The sequence below is a fragment of the Aotus nancymaae genome, unplaced genomic scaffold, assembly GCF_030222135.1.
Source record: "Aotus nancymaae isolate 86718 unplaced genomic scaffold, 86718_ANA_hifiasm-v0.15.2.pri h1tg000092l, whole genome shotgun sequence".
NCBI classification, from domain to species: domain Eukaryota; kingdom Metazoa; phylum Chordata; class Mammalia; order Primates; family Aotidae; genus Aotus; species Aotus nancymaae.
The window spans coordinates 6592854-6612358 of record NW_026988507.1 but is presented as its reverse complement, the minus strand read 5'-3'; the positions used below and the strand labels follow the sequence as shown (position 1 = coordinate 6612358).

General features: G+C 34.7%; 1 protein-coding gene across 1 annotated transcript in view; it reads right to left on the bottom strand.

Annotated features, from left to right (window-relative positions):
- Positions 1-19505, bottom strand: part of ADAMTS20 (ADAM metallopeptidase with thrombospondin type 1 motif 20) — a 207427-nt gene that overhangs the window by 115201 nt on the left and 72721 nt on the right. Inside the window, exons 8-11 of the mRNA XM_012459057.3 lie at positions 9873-9978; positions 7958-8101; positions 5926-6067; positions 4203-4307 (exon numbers count right to left, since the gene is read on the bottom strand). Of these exons, the coding sequence (XP_012314480.2) occupies positions 4203-4307; positions 5926-6067; positions 7958-8101; positions 9873-9978 (497 nt within the window). The remainder of the gene's footprint in view (positions 1-4202; positions 4308-5925; positions 6068-7957; positions 8102-9872; positions 9979-19505) is intronic.

The following is a 19505-nucleotide window of genomic DNA, read 5'->3' as shown; positions in this document are numbered from 1 at the left end:
TCCAGATCTGATACGTTAGCTACAATAAATGTTCTAGTTCCTTTTAAAATATATCAAAAATTGATCTTTCATTATCCCACTGCTACCATTTTGGTTTAAGCACTAGCATCCCTTATTTCTATCACTGAAATAGCTAAGTAGATGTGTGTTTCCATTCTTGTCCCCGATAGTTTAGCCTTAACACAGTTGCCAGATGATCTCTTTTTAAACCAAGTCAAATCTGGTATGAATCCATTCAAATCCTTCATTATTTTGAGTAAATGTGCGGTTCTCACAATGGCCTGTGTGAACTCCCAAAATTTAAGACAGGTCTCAGTTAATTTAGAAAGTTTATTTTATCAAGGTTGAGGACATGCCCATGACACAGCCTCAGGAAGTCCTGACATGTGCCCGAGGTGGTCAGGGCACAGCTTGTTTTTAGACATTTTAGGGAGACATAAGACATCAATTGATATGTAAGAAGTACATCAGTTTCCTCCAGAAGAGCGGAGATAGCTCAAAGCAGGGTCCCCTACTGGGAGCTTCTGCATCACAGGTAGGTTAAGAGACAGATGATTGCATTCTTTTGGGTTTCTGATAAATATTTCCAAAGGAAGCAATCAGAATATGCATCTATCTCTGTGAGCAAAGGGATGACTTGACTAGAATAGGAGGCAAGTTTGTCCTGAGACATTCCCAGCTTGAAAGGGCCCAAGATATTTTTCTTTCACACCTGCAATGCCCTAGGAAATCTTCCTTCAGTTACTCCTTACAAGTCTCTTTCTCTCTTTGCTTCACACCAGCTAAAATGTCCTACTTGCTCTTCTTTGAACATCCCAGGCATGCTCCAGACTTAGGACCTCAGCTGTTCCTTTTTTTGGGAACTCATTTATCCCAGATATCCTCATAGCTAACCCTCCCATCTCCTTTAAGACAGCTAATTTGGTAACTGCATATAATATCTGTCCTGACCATCATATTTTAAATTGCAATCTGCTCTCTCCTACCATAAAACTTCTAATCAGTTTCCTGCTCTATTTTTCTTGTCCATAGCACCAATCAGTTTGATGGTACTATTATATTAATTATTTGTAATATTCTAGTCTCCCTCTAGAACTTAAGCTACATGAGGACAGAGGTCTTGTCTGTTTTGTTAACTCATGTATCCTACATTAACAGAAGAAAATGACAAAATAGTGCCTGACATAGTAGGCCCTTGATAAATCTTTGCTGATTGAATGAATCCCATAGCCAAGATTATAGCAGCAAAAATGCTTTGTGCTCTCCATTAGAAAAAGTCATTCAATATCAGAAAGCCATATTAGAAGGGAAAAAAAAACTCATAATGTACTATGTGCATTGTACTTTGTAAGCATCTTTCACAAATAATTTAAGTAATCCTTGCTGTTTAAAAAAATAATTTGAGAGATTAGAGCATGAAGACATTATAATGTTATACTATTCACCATGTTGTAAAATTAACTCATTATCAGAAGGGTTCACCATGTCTTCACACATCTTGATTTACTACCAAAAGCATTCAGCACACAGATTCATTAGATAGTCACAAGATAAAGGGACTAAAGAAGAAGGTTAAGGTAAAATTATAGAATATTTGTTTCAAATGTCCCTTCAGTAAAAGGTCCATTTAATACTGAATACCGCTAAATATACAGGGGTTCACTGTGTTTAATTAATTTTAAAAAGGGAATTTATACCTATTATAATCCACATGATGCTACCCCAAATACCACCTTTGCATTTAATCTGCATTTGCTCTAAAGTACATCTTAGTATCTCATCACATTTACCTTGAATCCTAATAAAACCATGCCTATCCTACAATCTCATTGGGAAAATATTCAAATGGCCAATAAGCACATGAGAATATATACAAGGTTGATAATAATCATGGAAATACAAGTTAAAACCACAATGAGATTCCATTTTATACCTACTAGAATGGCTAAATTTTTTTTAAAAAAGACTAACAATATCAAAAGTCAGCAAGAAATACAGAGTAACTGGAACTTTCCTACATTGCCGGCGGGGGGGCGTCTAAAATGGTACACATATTTCAGAACATGGTTTGGCACTTTCTTATCATGTTAAATGTACACTTACCCTATAATCCAGCAATTCTACTCCAAGAAAAACACAAACATATGTCTACAAGAAGACTTGTACAAGGATGCTCATGGCAGCTTTATTCATAATAACCAAACACCATAAATGATTCAAATATCTATTGACAGGAGAATTTATAAACAAATTATGGTATATCCACATAGTTGAATTATACTGTAGTGTAAAGGAATGAACTGCTGATGCACACAATAATATGGATGAAGCTTAAAAATATTAGGTTGAACGAAAGACACCTGTCCCATCCTGCTCCTCCAAAAAAGAGGACACTGTATAGTTCTATTTACAACAAGAACAAGAAAAAACTAATCTGTGGAAATAAAAATCAGAACAAGAGTTCTCTCTGGAAGGAAGGAAAATCATCTAGATAGAGGCACAACTGAACTTTTAAAAGTGATAGAAATGTTATAATTTTTACTGGGATGTTGGCTATATGTGCATCCACATTTGTTAAAATCCATCAAACTGTATACCTAAGATCTATGCATTATACTTATATACACCTTAATTCCAAAAACTCATGTTTATGCCCTAACTGGATTTAGACTACTAATAAATTAGCTATAAAAAGTACATCTCCTAATATTTGTAAATATATCAATCACTACTTTTGCAACAGACAATCAATCCTGAAGGTTTATGGCATACAATAACTTGAAAAGTTGCTACGGAACAGAGGAAGTGCCAATCCTGGATTTTAATCAGGTGAACATCTTAGAGCATAAATGCACCAATATCAGCAGCCCAGCATTCATACTTCAAAAGGTTTTATTTTCTTCTGCTCAGCCTCAGGTAGTCACTCTCACAAATGCGACCCTTTTAGTCAAAAAGCATCTTCTAATACTAGTCACAGGAACTGAGAAAAAAGTAAAGTCCTTTAAATAATTCTTAACCACCAAATAGAAATGTGATCAAATTTTAAAATTCAAAGCCAGCTGAACTGAAAAAGCCCACTAGAACTCTAGTCCTAAAATTACAAAAAGCTTATTAGTGTGTTAGATGATTTCAATGAGTACTTCAGCTGCTACAAAACTTCAAGTTCCAAATAAAATATTACTAACCAATTAATTTGTGATGTGAGCAACATTCATAGGAAACACATGCCTTTTGATGCAAAAGTGATTCAAGAGAAAAGCAATAGCTGGTAGAAATATTTCAATGAAGCAACAGGTGATAAGGGCACAAGTTTAGCTACTGAACTGACCTTATTTTTAAGAAGTTTATCTTTTTGGCTAATGCGAAGGTAACAGAGAGGCAGAATTAGCCAATCCATTGCTAAGGAAGTGTTCCTTTTACACTGAGAGTGCTTAGAGATGCTGACAGACTAAACACTTAATGTAGTCAACACTGGCCACTGAGGCTGTCCTGGAGCACCAAAGTTCACTATGACTTCATCCTCTCATATGACACTTTTCTTTATCATAGTGAGCATTATCATTCAACATCATGGTAACAGCTTTAGATAAGCTAATGACTGTTGGAATAATAAAGAGGTAGCATGGTAGGCTGTTGATTTTAGGGGTATAATGCATCTTAATACACTTAGAAACAATAAAGGTCTAAAGAAGCCACTTAAAACTTTCAATTGTATTAACTGAATTTTAAGGAAAAAAATGTATGAAATGGAAACATTCTTGAATTTGGAGAATTTGCCAAAATATTAGGACTGTTATGTCTGTCCTCAATTTTAATAGCAACATTGTAATATATATAGATAATTATATGTCCATGTAATTATTTATATGCTACTATACAAAACTTTAATATTCATCTGCCATAGCTTAGAAATGTAACAATTTTAAAAACAACAATATAATATACATAGATAACTACATATCCATGTAACTATTTGTAGGCTAACTATAGAAAACTTTAGTATTCATCTGCCATAGCTTAGAAATGGGATAAAATTATAAATTTAATTCAGTTGACAATGTACTATAGCAAACAAACATGGCAATAACATTAACCAGCTGAAGAAAAGTTGATAGCAAATAATGAACAGAGTGCTAAAATGCAGAGCAATCACATCCTGGGATAATGTCTTCATACAAGACTCACCCTTGGAGAAAACCTACCATCCCAGGACCACATTCTGTTCCATCTGCTGGTGGCACACGTTGAGTTAAACAGCTCTTGTCAACTCTTTCTGCACTTGTGCACCACAGATGCCTGCATGTATTCTGCAGAGTAACAAAAGGCAGGCAAGCCAGCATAAGGATAGCACCACAACACTGGTTCAATTCAGTATTACATATTGGTTTATAAATTGATTTATTTCCTGGTTCTATGATATAAGCTGAAACTAATCAGTGAACTTTTTTACTAAGTAAGTTCTAGTCATTGATTTTCTTATAAACACATAAAACTGACATTTTCCTAAAAACATTTTTTAAAAAAATTTCTTCATACACTGATAGGAGATATGAATTGGAGTAGAAATTTTCAAAATTATTTGAGATGTTTTTTCTCTTTACAAGATATTTTTCTAAAGAACTTTTTGTTGTTAAATGTTATTCATAAGAAGTTGCCAAAAGCCACTATTGATACAATGGTGGAATGTATGAATAATCAGCATTGAAATAATGTATAATGTATACTGAAGTTACCTATTTTGTGAATATAATGCCTACTTTCAACTTTTGAACAAAGGGCTCCGAAGTTTTCAAAAGAAACAAAAGTTCACAGCAGGTCATATGAGCTATACTCAATATAATTCCTTTCTTTTTCTGAATTTAAATTCAAAGTTTATTTAGTGTCTAAATCAGATTGGAAAGAAATGTATCTTTTATTATGATATATTAAGGTAAACCTTCCCCACTTCACAGTGGATGTTTAAAGGCTTATAGAAATTTGTGATTCTATATGTAAGGTTTTAGGAAGAATAGTAACTATATGAAATGAGCTTTGCCTGTCCTGCATTCTTTACTTAATTAATTCATTCAATATTCAATAAACATTTATTTTGTGGCATGTACTGTGTGACAAATCCTGAACTGAATACTAGGAGTAGATATTTATTTTAATGACTGAGTAAGTGTACATTCCTGGTCCAGTGATCCTCATAATCTAGTAAGGAGGGAAGCAATTAAGCAAAAGTATATATGGAATAAGAAAAACTGAATGAGTACTCTACATGGAAGAGTAAAGCAAGGATTCACCAAAGCAGTGACATTTATTCTAAACTAAATCCTAAATTTATCCCCATATAAAAGAAAATCATAATTATAGATCCAATAAAAGTGTTAGGATCAACTAATTCAATGACAATTAAAAGTGTCTAATCTATGAAAAATCATCAAAATATTATAAAGTAATAGCTCAATGAAAACTAAACAATATGCTCCCAAATTTAGTTCTTTGGGATTCAAATATATGTAAAGGAAAATGTACTCTATTATTAGCTAGATTCCTGGTGCCTTTGAAACAATTCAGATTCAAAACACCTATCTATATTTTCTCCTTAACCTCAAAATAATATCATTTGAAAATAAACATTGCAACGCCTTTAGTTTTCAAATTATGTAACTTTCCTATTTTCTAAATGAAAATACTTCATAGGAATTTGTGAGAGTTAACAAAGATAATTTTTAAGTACCCAAAACAGTACCTGACATATAATAACTAGTCAATAAGTTTTAATTTTCCTTTTCTTATCACTTTTTGACAAATACTAAATTATCAGACTTAAAAGCTATATTTAGTTCACTTTCTGTTCAAGAGAATAAACATACATTTTAAAATATATTCTAAGTATAACTTTACGGTAGCTTTCAAACAAATGAAAAGAATTTTTCTTACCGTCTTAGGACACACTTTTGACCCAGGACCAAATGTAAGTTCACATTGCTTGTTTCCATCATATTGTGATCCAGGAAGTTCTGAAGGCAGATTATATATTTCTTCATTTGGTTTGTCAAGAAGACATTCTGCATTACCAGAACTGTACCAATGACAGAAATACAATATTGTGAATACACATGGATACTTTCTAGTATGATTCTTTTTCACATTTTCTGTAATTCTTTACTTTCAAAGAGAATATCAGTATTTATTCATAACTTAAAAAACCAACTCACATCAATATCAATATAGCAATGTTCCTACACATAAAGATGACTTCACAGTTTACAAAGGATCTTTAATATGCATGTTTGCACTTGATCCCCACAAACACCTTGAAGGTGGCAATTTAAAAAAATTATAAGTAATAAACACAAATTCATCAGAACATTATTTATTAAATATATATCCATATCACACTTTTGGTCTAATTCGCTCTCCAATAATAATGCCTCAGGTGTAATGACCAATTGTTAAAATGCTGGAAAAATAAGTTTTCAAATCACTTGAAAAAGTATATTTCTAGCCCTACACAGCAACAACAACAAAAAAGGACTTTCAAAAAGTTTTATGCTGTCTCCACCTCAAGAGGTCTTTCAAGGTGGGAGTATAGCAGAATCAAGATCACTGGCTTTGGGAATTTATATTTTGGTTCCATCAATTGCCAAGATGCATGGCCATGGACAAATTTTTTAATCTCCCTATCTCCCTGAACTACAGTTTCCTCATCTGTAAATTGAGAGTGGTAGTATCTTTTAACTTGCTATCAGAATACACAATATGTTTGAATGACTTAGGAAAAAACATGAGAAATATATATATTACTCTTAGTTTACCATGCAAGGTTCAGTATGCAGAAAACTGTACAGCTATTCCAATTGGGCTAAAATCAACCCTTTATCCCACTGCAATAATTAAAATAAATCTTTTTGGAAAGATTTTACTGGCTAAAAGGAAAAATATCAATTTTCCAATTAGATGAACATGTAACCTTAAAAATCTTCTTTGAAGAAAATCAAAATATTACCCCCTTCCAAAAAGAAAAGTACACCATTGATATTTTTACACATCATATCAGTATTTTAAATAATTGAACAAAGCTATATACAATTCTGTACAGATCAGCAAGTATAAGTTGTGCTTTTAAGTCAAGTTCCCATAGAAGTAAGTATTATCACTGTTGGTTATAATTTGAGAATATATTTACAAACATATATTCCAAAGCATGAGTTTATATTTTCCCATAGTTTTCATAAGAGAGAGGAAATTAGAAAATACTAACGCTGTAAAATTGATGATTAGAATATATCAGTAGAAGAAGTGAAGTAGTGTTACATTTATACAAAAAGATGGACTGGGAAAGAGCTCAGGCTTGCCTTTTGGAAAAGTTTCAGTGACTTAGAAAGAAACGCCATTCAAATAAAATAAATTGGGAAGCAGAGAAACCTGAAGGAAAGTGGAGAAATGAGTCAAGGAAAACCTGGATCTACTAACTCTCTTCAGAGCTAAAAAGAACTCCTGAAAGAGTATGCAAAGTTAGAGACTCAGCATCTCTGTGGCTTTAGAGAGCTATCAAAATAATTCACAGTTTGACTTTAGCTATTCTCTGTCCTTCAAGGGTACCTCAAACTTGAGCCACTCAAATTTCTCTCAAAATGTTACCTAGTAACTTCAGAAAAAATTCAAACATATATAAGGAAACTGGAATTCCCATTAAGTCTCCCATCAAACATAGTTTTCATCACAAGAAGGAATCCAGATTGAAAAATAATAGCTAGGTCTGACTACAATGAAAATATTTATTTTAAAGAGTGAAATTATATATATACACACAACTCTTTTCTTATTTTTAAACACCCATTTGTACAGTGAAATTTAACATAAATTTAAACAAGAAAAAGCTAAACATAAATTAAACCACCTTTAAAAATATCAATTTCAAATCTTATAATCGAAAACATATTCAATTATTTAACATAAATTTACTTACTCTAGGAATTCGGTAATATATTTTTGACTACACTTTGACCATGTCCAAGGACTCATGTGGAAACTTAAAGCAGGGGCCATTACATGATACTGTTTAATTTTCATTTCTTTACATCTAGGACTATCGTCATGTTGAATACCAAGTCTAAAAATAAAAATAAACACTTAAAAGGGATATCAAAAGATGCATACAATATTAGTAACAGATCCTTTATATTTGCACTATAACATAAAATACAGATAAATCTGCTTATATCATAATTTGAAATCCATCTCTCCATAAGGCCTTACAGTGTTCATATTTAGAAGTACCTGATGGCTGAGAAATATTATAGTCTGATGATATGGCATCTGAGTCTACACAATCAAAATATTTGGACTCTGTTGCACCACATCACAATATGGACCACAGCATTCACATAAAAGTGCCTGCAGGTTTAACATGGATATCCCAGCAGATGTGTGTGGATAAAGATTAGGTAAAGATAATACCACACTAAATTCTAGACCTTTGTCTATTGCTACAATATCACAAGAACTTTGTGAATCCCCAGTTCTCATCATTCTATAGTACCCATCTATTTTATATGAAATAAATACTATTTCAGGTCCATACTTCCTAAGTGATGCTCAACAGAACTAGAATAATAAAAACATTCCTAAAGGGTAGTCAAATCTTCATCACTTAAATATTAAATAATCAGCAGGTCAGCAGCAGATCCTGTGCAATTTGGGGGGAACTCAAGTATTAGCTCAAGTTTAGAAGGAATACTGAAACCACTTAATTCAGATCCTTGCTTGCTAAAATTTGTATTTAAACCATTTTTAAAATTAAACAACTTACCTATATACTAGAGACACCTAAAGAGTTTCTAAGGAAGAAAACAAATATCTAAGATGGCATTATCTGCAAAAATTGTCTCCTACTGGTTAGCAGCCTTGTAAAGCAGGACATAGCACTACCCAGATGTTGCTGCAATACTTCTACTGTCCACAGTATATTCTGCTCATCTATCCCCCTACTTCATAAACAACTTACAAAATAAAGTGTGTAGCTTGTTGATGATTATGAGACATAACTATGCAAAAATGGAACTGAAGAGATGATAGTTTACTAAAAATTATCTCCATTTAAAATTATTATTCCCCTTGAATGTTCTAATGATATCTCAAGGCATGAATAGGAAATTAAATGTCATCAAATTACGAGTGGCAACTCTAGACTCAGGTCCTTATTAGCAGATAACAAAGAAACACCAGGAGTTCTGGGGTGTACATTTAGAATCTTTCTTCAGACTATATATTTGTAGGGGTTTCTGACTTTCCATGGGAGCTCCAAGAATATCATGAGAAATCACAGCCTCCATCCTTAGAACATAGAACCCAGTATATTTTTCAGTAATGCAGGAACAGGTAAGAGAATCCCAAATTTTTATGAGCAACTATGGAAAAAGTGAAAAAAAAAATCTTTTAGTAACTAAGAAATTCCCATGGGCAATATCCTTTGCTGAGGCACATTACTGAGAGAAAGAACTGAGTTGGTATTACAAATATTTGGGGGAGTCCCCCAGAACCAGGAGCCCATGCAGGCCCTCCTATAAAATGGTAGAGGACAGTACCTGGTCATATATAGGATAACAAGAGACAGAGCCAGAAGTGCTTGTCATGTATCCAATACAGTAAAGGAAATAAAACAATTCCCAAGTTCTAGTTCTTTGCTTAGTCTGTTGATCTGTGCAGCCTGTCTGACCTAACATAGATCACAAAAGAGCCAGAGTTAGCATTTCAGGGAAAAAAAATTAATAACATTTTATGAAGAAACAAAGGTGCTAATTACTCAACTGAAGATGGAATTTCAGGCATTCTGTGCAAAGATAAATAGAATGCACATTAAGGAGGTGACAGAAGGTACTTACGTGTGCCCAAGTTCATGGGCTATAGTAAAAGCGGAAATGAGTCCCTTTTCTTCATTAATTAAGCAGCTTTGTGAAGCATCACACATGGTACCTAAGTATGATAAACCTGAAAAATTTCATTTGTATTTCATCAAAATGGAAAACACTATCAAATCATAAAGTAAGAACTAAATTTTGAAGCATTTAACCATTGGTATTACTACTTAGAAATAATTGCAGAATTGGCTGTCAATATTGATTAAATGTTTTAAAAGGTAAAAAAAAGAGAGAGAGAGAATGGAATGATTTATCTGCAAAGTTTTGGAATTGTTTACTGAAGTAAATAATTCAAAAATGTAGAGTGAGCAAATGACTTTTTAAAATACTTTTTAAAAAATTTTAAAAAGAAAAGAATATTTGCAGGCAGTCTGAAGTGTTTTAACACATTAGTGTGGGTAGCAGGAAAGAGACTGAATGTGTTAATTGGTAATGGAAAAGCTAATAAGAGAAGAAAATGGCACAGAACTCTACATATCTATGAAGTTTCTTTAATTTTTTAAGGTTTAAAGCAGTATATAAATATTCAATTATCATATGACATGAGAAAAATAAGTTAAGTGGTCAGAATAGTATCTGGCATTTATATATGTTAAATAAAATAAAACGAGTTTATAATATAAGAATTACTGCAGTCACTGAATAATTCTGTAATATTTCAGCAATAGGCAATGTATTGAAAATCAGGATCTATTCAGTCCTATGTAAGGAATAACGTGTAACTCCAAAGTGCTGTTGAAAGAGGAAGGTCTGAACTGGCTGGACACCAAAGACAGCAATAATTATGGTTTATACAGTCCTCTAAAATAATATAGAATAAGAAACTCAAAATAAATATTCATTACAACAACCCATATTCCATCACCAAGTTTTTCATTTACTTATTTTTAGTTTAACATAATCCCATGATTTTGCTATTACTATCCTTCAATTTGCTTGTAAGTGTATCTGCTTTCCTAGAACTCTTTCTTTCACAGAAAAAGATTTTTTCATATATAAGACAATCAGTTTCTTACTGTAAAGCTTTTGCATTTAGAAATTTCTTAATATAGAATAAACAGACTTCCATTAGCTCCTATTTTAGCTCTTCTCTGCTATGTCATCTTTTATTCTTAGAAGTTAAAAACTTGGACATCTTACTAGCATTTAAGGTAGATATCCTAACAACTAAAATGTTTTTGTTGTGCTTTAAGAGAAATGAGAGTTAAACTGAGGACTCCAAATAACCTGGGGGAAAGTCAAAAGATGAAGAAGCTCGTTAGTCAATACTTTTTAACAAAAAGGAAAGAATTGTCTTCTTTCTGACCACACTGTCCAAAGGTCTTGCTTTGGCAAAGTCCCTCCAGAAAACAAGCTTTTTCCTTAGAATGAAGACTAAAAGCAAGCGAGGAGCAAACCCATTACTGGGTATATACCCAAAGAATTATAAATTGTTCTATTATAAAGATACATGCACACGTATGTCCATTGCAGCACTGTTTACAATAGCAAAGACCTGGAACCAACCCAAATGTCCATCAATGATAGACTGGATAAAGACAATGTGGCACATATACAGCATGGAATACTATGCAGTCATAAAAAACAGTAAGTTCGTGTCCTTCATAGGGACATGGATGAATCTGGAAATCATCATTCTCAGCAAACCAACACAAGAACAGAAAATCAAACACTGTTATCACTCATAGGTGGGTGTTGAACAATTAGAAACATGGACACAGGGAGGGGAGCATCACATACTGCGATCAGTTGTTGCGGGGTATGCTGGGGAGGGACAACACGGGGTGGGGAGTGTGGGGACGGATAACAAGGAGATAAATACCAGATGTGGGTGATGGGGGGATGAAGGCAGCAAACCACCTTGCCATGTATGTACCTACGGAACAATCCTTCATGATCTGCACATGTACCCCAGAAGCCAAAGTACAATAAAAAAAAAAAAAGAACAAAAAAAATATTTCTTAACAGTCCTCTGTAGAGTGTGAGGGAATTACTGGTTTCCTTAAGATTCTACAATTCATGCTTGTATGTTCAGTTCTTCAGTGAATCAACATCGTATTATGTTTCTCTTTTGTCAGGATAAGTTAAAGGGAAACACATTTCTTTCATGGACATCCTTCTGTTCCCATGCTTTTATTAGTATTTTCAATTTGTCAAATTGCACTATTCCAATATTTTCATTTGTACTGCTGTGCAGATATTTGGAACACAGTATTGAGTCCATTACCAACCAAACTTTATGTTTCATGCTTAAAGGTATATGCATTTTAAACTGAACATTTTAGTCACGTTAAGAGATTTGTAAAAATATATATCAAATATAATTAGAGACCAAGCTCAAATATTCCCATAAGCAGGCAACACCAACAAAACTCAAAGTAAATGGTTAACATTATGGAAACATGCTGCTGGTTGATGGTTTGTGTCTAGACTCATTCAAGCTAATTCTGGGTTCTCTAAAGTCTAAAGATAGAATAAGGCAGCATGGGCCCAAGCTTGATACAAGTTCCCTATGTTTGGTAATACAAGAAGCTGCAAAGAGTCACCCAATCTAGCCATCTTGAAGAATGAAAACCATTCTGCAACATATTTTGCAAAACAAGGTCAAGGACTGAGACAACAATACATGCAAGTGGAGAGAAAACAGAATACCTAGCAATTACTACTAACATTTTGTGTTTGTCATTAAGAACTCTCCTTAGTTTGCTATTTTCATATATTTCAGATAGAACATAAAATACTAATACTTGCATTAATATAAGCTGTGTAGACTTCTGCAAATTATCATCCTCATCTATAAAATTAGAATAATAGTTCTAATACAGTATCTGATAGGAAGCATTCAAATACCTTAACTATCATCATCATTACTCTTGACTTAAGAGATAATAATGCTTTCATCATCGTGGTATATGTTTCTAAATATTATTATAATTTATGTACATAGGAGTGGCAGAAAGCTATAAAACCATAATTAGGGACTAGAGGACCAACCATTTCTCTAAGAATATTCCAGAATGTCTAGCATTCAATCATTTTAAAAAATAGTAAGAAATGGCAGATACTCAGTAAAAGTTTGTACTACTTAACTATAAAGATGAGAAAACAGGGTATAGATAATGCAAGAAATATAATATATTCAATAGATTCTTGTTAAGTGATATCAAAAATACACTTAACAAAGCCAGAGAATAGTTTGTAGGGAGGAAGAAATTCAGTCTGTTGTAAAAATTAAAGCAAGAAGTGTCTATTTCTACATGTGTGGAAGACTGGCATTTCTAGAGTCCCAGATGATTAGCTAAGACTATTAAGTCTAAGCGTCAGTGAATTAACACACATATGAGCTCTCTTCTCTCTCTCGCTCGCTCTCTATACACAAGCATGTAGGCATATGTACACACTTACACATTTTCCATTTTAAGGAAAAAAGAGTTGGTGTGTCTGAACTGTTTTCACTCACAATAAATGTATGGGTTCTTTCCACACTAACAACCAGTTCTTCAACTCTCCAGACACTGAGTATTGTACAATTCAACTCATTTCTAATACTTAACTACCCTGAGTTTGTGTCATACTCCACAGGTTTAAGCTCTCAGTCCTATAAAACTGTCCTTACTTCACGCGCCAGTTGCAAGTATTAGGTGCCCAGGGTACCTACACATCTGTCTGAGTTGGCTGCAAAGTCAGGGGTTCCCACAACCTACTCTTTCTGGTTCAATGATTTACTAAAATAACTCATAGGTTTTAGTGTTTTCCTGATTTAACAGGCAAATCATCTTCTTTTTGAAGTATAGTTTTCTAGTTACCAATTCTAGGTTGACAGTTATTTTTTCTTAATAGTTTGAATATATGATTGTGCTGTGTCTGCCTTTTGCTATTGAGAACTCTGTACTGGGTTTAGTTGTAGATTTTGTTGTTGATCTGTCTTCTATAAGATCCTCTCTTTGTCTTGGATATAAAGCAGTTTCATTAAAACTGTATCCTTATATAGATATGTTTCTTTTTATTTATCCTACTTGGGATATGTTGTGATTCCGATATCTACTGTTTATCTTTCAGCAATTTTGGAAAATTTTCATACATTTTCTTTTTTTTTTTTTTTTTCAAATTTTATCCTATTATTTTATCTCTTTTCACCATGGGACCCTATTACATCTGTATTAGGTCATCTCATTCTGTTTTCTATGCTTTCACTTCTTTTTCTCTTCATGCTTCATTCAAGCAGCTCTAACTTCCATTTTACTAATACAAATTAGTATATTTGGCTCTCTCTTTAGCTGTGTCTAATCTGGTATTTCACCCATCCTTCACATTTTACATTTTAAAAAATATATATTTTTCAATACAAAAGATACTACTTAGCTTTTATTCAAAATGTACCTGTTCATTTTGTTTATATTTTAAAACTATTTGCTCATGTTTTTAATTGAATTTCGTTTTCTTAAATGTCTTATGTGGAACAACTTTATATTATGTATCTGAAAATTCCCACATCTGAAATAGTTGATAGCCAAACATGTTATTTCTGCTTTCCCATATGTCCTTTTGTTTATTTGTTTGTTTGATGGTCTTTGACCATCATACTTTAGTGGTAAGCAATGAATAATAAGGATAGATGCTATTCTGAGGGCAAATACCGATAAAAGTAATATGATCCAAAGAGTAAGAGCTTGATAGAGGAAGCTTCAAGATGGATGTGGATGTTGAGCTTTCCTCATTAAGCCAGGGACTCCAGTTATGAAGAGCCTTTGGATTCCAACAAGAAATAAAAATCTTCTCTGGAAGAATGCACACACTTTTTGAGCTAGCAATTTTTCAATACTATGTGTTAATATTAAATAAATAGAATCTCAAAATCAAAGACCATCAAACAAACAAATAAACAAAAGGACATATGGGAAAGCAGAAATAACATGTTTGGCTATCAACTATTTCAGATGTGGGAATTTTCAGATACATAATATAAAGTTGTTCCACATAAGACATTTAACAAAGAGCAGACATTCATGAAATAAAAACAAGACACAGAAAGAAGATAGTTGGTTCATTATAAAGACAAATGAAATAAACAGTATTTCAATGAATTTATCTTTAAAAAAAGAGGCATAAACAATATCAGAAATAAATTGAGACAGTACTGGAGAGAGACAGCTTAAAATCATTTTTAAAATGCTATGAAAATAATTTAAGCTAATAAATGTTACTAGTAAAAGAAATAGTAAAATATCTAGAAAAAAATAACTTTTCAAATGTATTTAAGAAGACATAAAAAAAATCTAATTTCCACTGAAGAAACTCCATAAATGGTTACCCTTCCACAAAGTAAATATGATGATAAGTAAATGCAGACGGTTTTCCACATGGGGCCTACCAACTGTTTAAATGTTGAAGGTATATATCATTTCAATAGCACATAAAATCTTCGAGACTTGGGAAAAAATAATACACCCTAACTCATTCTACAAGGTGAATGAAATCTTATAATCAAAATTAGAAAAATACACTAAAAGAATAGAAAATTACATACCATTTTCACCTTGAAAATGTTTGCACGAAATTAGTAAATGGAATCTAGCACTGTGTTGGGGATAGAGAAAGAAAAACCTTGTTGAATGTTGGTTTAGCATTAGAAAATCTATGCTGCAATAAACAAGGAAAAGCAACTGTTTCTTTATCATACTGATTTCAATTTCTTTCAATATATACCCAGTAGTGGGATAGCTATATCATATGGTAGTCTATTTTCAGCTTTTTGAGAAATATTCATTCTATTTTCCATAAAGGCTGTAGTAATTTACCAGCAAAATTGTACAACATAAGTATATATCAATGCATAAGTGGATAAAGAAAATGTGGTATATATACATAATAGAACACAATTCAGCCTTTAAAAAAAGAACATTCTGTCATTTGCAACAGCATGGATGAACATGCAGGATATTAAGCTAAGTGAAATAAGCCAGGCATAGAAGACACGATATCATTTACATGGAATCTAAAAAGTTGAACTCTGATAAGTAGAGAGAAGAATTGTGATTACCAGATGCTGAGGGAGTGTAGGCAGATATTGGAGGTAGGGAATGGGGAAATTAGTTGTCTAAAAGTACATAGTTGCAGTTAGACCAGAGGACAGTTAGACAGGAGAAATAAGTTTTTGAGATCTACTGCACAGCAGTGTGACTATAGTTATAATAATGTATTATAATACTAAGAAAATATATTTCAGATGTCTCATCAAAAAAAGAATGAGATAATAGTTATGTTAATTAGCTTGAATTAATCATTCCACATTGTCTACATATATCAAAACATTACATTGTACCCCAAAAATATATATAATTATGATTTGTCAATTAAAAATAATATTGATTTTAAAAATCTATGGAATTCACCAGATTAACCCATTTATACTGAAGTTTGTACTTTTTTGTGTGAAAAATCAGACCTTGGTGACCTTGAGCAGTAGGATATAAATAGCTTCCACAAGCTTAGCATTCCAATAATGGAACACTAGGCATAAATGGATTAACCCATTTATGGGTTAAATATCTGCAAAAAAAAAGCCTTAAGAAAATAAGACATATGCCATTTTCTAAAAAGACTCAGAAAACAAGGATAATAAATTTATCTGCTAAGAATCTATGGCAAATATTATTCTTGATGGTGAAACCTTAAAGTATTCCTTTTAAAATCCAGAAATTTCTCTTCATCATTCTATAAGAGGTTTTAATCTTGCAGTAAGACAAGAAAAGAGTTATAAGAATTAAAGAAGAGGAAATACATTGCCATAATTCACAAATAATATAATTGTTCACATAACAATCCAAAAGAATCTACAAGTGGACACTTGTAGATTTATAAGAATTAATTCAAATGATGAATCTGGTGGCTGCATTTAAAAATCAACAAGCCAAATAATCTGTTGCATTTCTATGGACCAGCATAATGAAACATTTACTTTAACAATAGGAAATAAAAGTCATTTTTTCCCCCCAAGTTGGCTAACTGGAGGTATTTTTAGCATGCCTCTCCAACCTGGAAAGACAAAATAGTGTGTGAAACTCATACTGTGAACTTTTTCCAAGAGGCAACACAGGAACTTGACAGAAAAATGGAAAGAAACCACAGACCCTTTGAAAGAAGCAGTGGGCAACAGCCTACGCCATGAACCAGATGGAAAATGGAGTCTCCCAAGTGTGAATAGGGGAGAGCCTGCCACTGTGACACAAACTCCCACAGGGGAGCCTGACAATCCAGGCCATGTGGGGAAGGCGTTAACCCTACCCACTGCTGCAGCTGATTAAGTGAGCAGTGGGGACTATATGAGAAGGACAGCATCAGTGTGTACTCCCACTCTTCAGCAGGGATGGAGGAAAGCCATTTCTGATTCTTCCTCATGGGGTACCTCACAGAAGTTGGCCAGCTAGCTCAGGCAGTGGTCACAGGTTGAGAGAAGCTCCCAGCTGAGGTTAGCAATATAATCTCAAGTGGGAACAAACCTCATTGACCAGACCCAAGAGGCAAGCAGGAAGTGTGTTTTCATCATGGGGGCAGGAGCTGGACACCTTTGTTCATGGGCAGACAGAAAAGGTTGTGTGGTCTGGAAGCCACTCTATCTCCATAGGGAAGTCTTATGGTCTGGAGCAGTTTTGAGTTCTGAGCACAAGCTGCCTGAAACCTAGTTAGCTCCTGTTAGCAGATCATTGTGGGTGTAAGACCTGTCTAGCCAAGAGTGTAGGAGCTGAATGGGGCTTACTGCCACCTCCCAGTGTAGATTCTTTTTTGTAGCAGAGGCAGCTGTGCTCCTCCCTGGAACATTACTCCAGCACCCAGGGAACTCCCTCTGCTTCCCTTTGGGGCTGCTTGTGCCTGCATGTAGGGAGCCAGAGCACAGACTTGCCTGACCCATCCCCAAACTGGCTTTGCCCCTCCATCTGCCCTGGTAGCATAACACAAAATACAAGGACATTTGGGAGTTCCATGGCCCCACCCATTGCCTGTGACACCAGAGTACCTCCCCTCGGTAACATAAGGCAAGCACAAACTCCACTGCTACCACCATAGCTGGTGTACTTTTCAAAGCACCATCTCCTGGCTGGTGTGCAACTGAACAGCCAGTTACAAAATCTGTAGGTCCAATAACAGATTGTGTCTTCTTCCTGACTCAGGAAGGAGTAAACTTTTGCATAACCTCAGCTGTCACCATTGCCTGTATCACCCTGGCTAACCAGGTCTTGAGTCTGTCCATGAGCCAATATATCACTACTACAGCTGACATTTGAGAAAGCCAACACACTAAGGCTACTTATAATGAAGGAAATCTCAGAGTCTATATTACTCCTCTTTCACCTCCATCAGAGCTGTCACTGGTACCTGTTACTGGAAAACTAGAGGACAAGCCACATCTCTTGACCCCTTGCACATTCCCCAGCACCAACCTGGGTTGTGACAGCCTCACTGGGCAGCTAGACCCAGACAAACAGCAGGATTCACAGTAGTGTGGCTTTCAGGGACTGCTACTTCTAAGGGGAAGGGGAATGCACCATATTAAGGGAACACCCCATAGGACAAAAGAAATCAGACTGGAGGCCATGAGTTCCTGAATTTTCCACCTGTGGGGATTTTCAGCAGAGGCATAGGTATAGTACAAAGTTCAGTGGGGGAAAATCTGTAGCTCTACCCCAACAGTCAGGCAGCCCTGGTGCTCATGAAGGGTCTTGAAGAAGGGGACTTCTCCCCCTCGCCATCTGTAGAGAGCCTTTCTGGAGTACTTCAGGGTGATGACATCCCCACAGGAGGAGCACCCTCCAGGTCCAGGCCTGCACAAGAGGTAGTGTCACAACCCCTCTCTAAATGGAACACTAGCATTCCTAAAAATGAAATGAGGTGTTTGTCTGATCTGAATAGCCAGAACACTGGGTCAGGAATGTGGCTGGGCAGTGGATCGCTTTGCAGCTGGCTTGCAAAGAGAATCATTGTGGCTCCCTCTCTGCCCCTTGAAAATACCAGTGCAGCTTCCCCAACCTGCTCTGTCAAGTCTCAGATGTCTGCCCCACATTGGGGTATTACATTTACTCACCTGCTTTAGCCACAGCCAGTTTTTACCCATGGACACCTCTTATTGGCCTGATGCATGAACTATTCAATCCAGTGAATAAAATATTGGGATAAAACACTTTTTAGGGCCAGCGTGGTGGCTCAAGCCTGTAATCCCAGCACTTTGGGAGGCTGAGGCTGGTGGATCACAAGGTCAGGAGTTCGAGACCAGTCTGGCCAATATAGTGAAACCACATCTCTACTAAAAAATTAGCCAGGTGTAGTGGTGTGCATCTGTAATCCCAGCTACTCAGGAGGCTGAGGCAAAAGAATCACGTGAACCCGGGAGGCAAAGGTTGCAGTGAGCCAAAATCATGTCATTGCACTCCAGCCCAGGTGACAGTGTGAGACTCTGTCTCAAAAACAAACAAAAAAACAAACAAAAAACACATTTAAAGTGCACACCTAATGGGGCAACAAGATAAGCTTCATGAGACCTCTTTCATTCCAGCCACACAGGAGACAGGGAACCTGCTCATAGACCCAGCACATCACTATTAC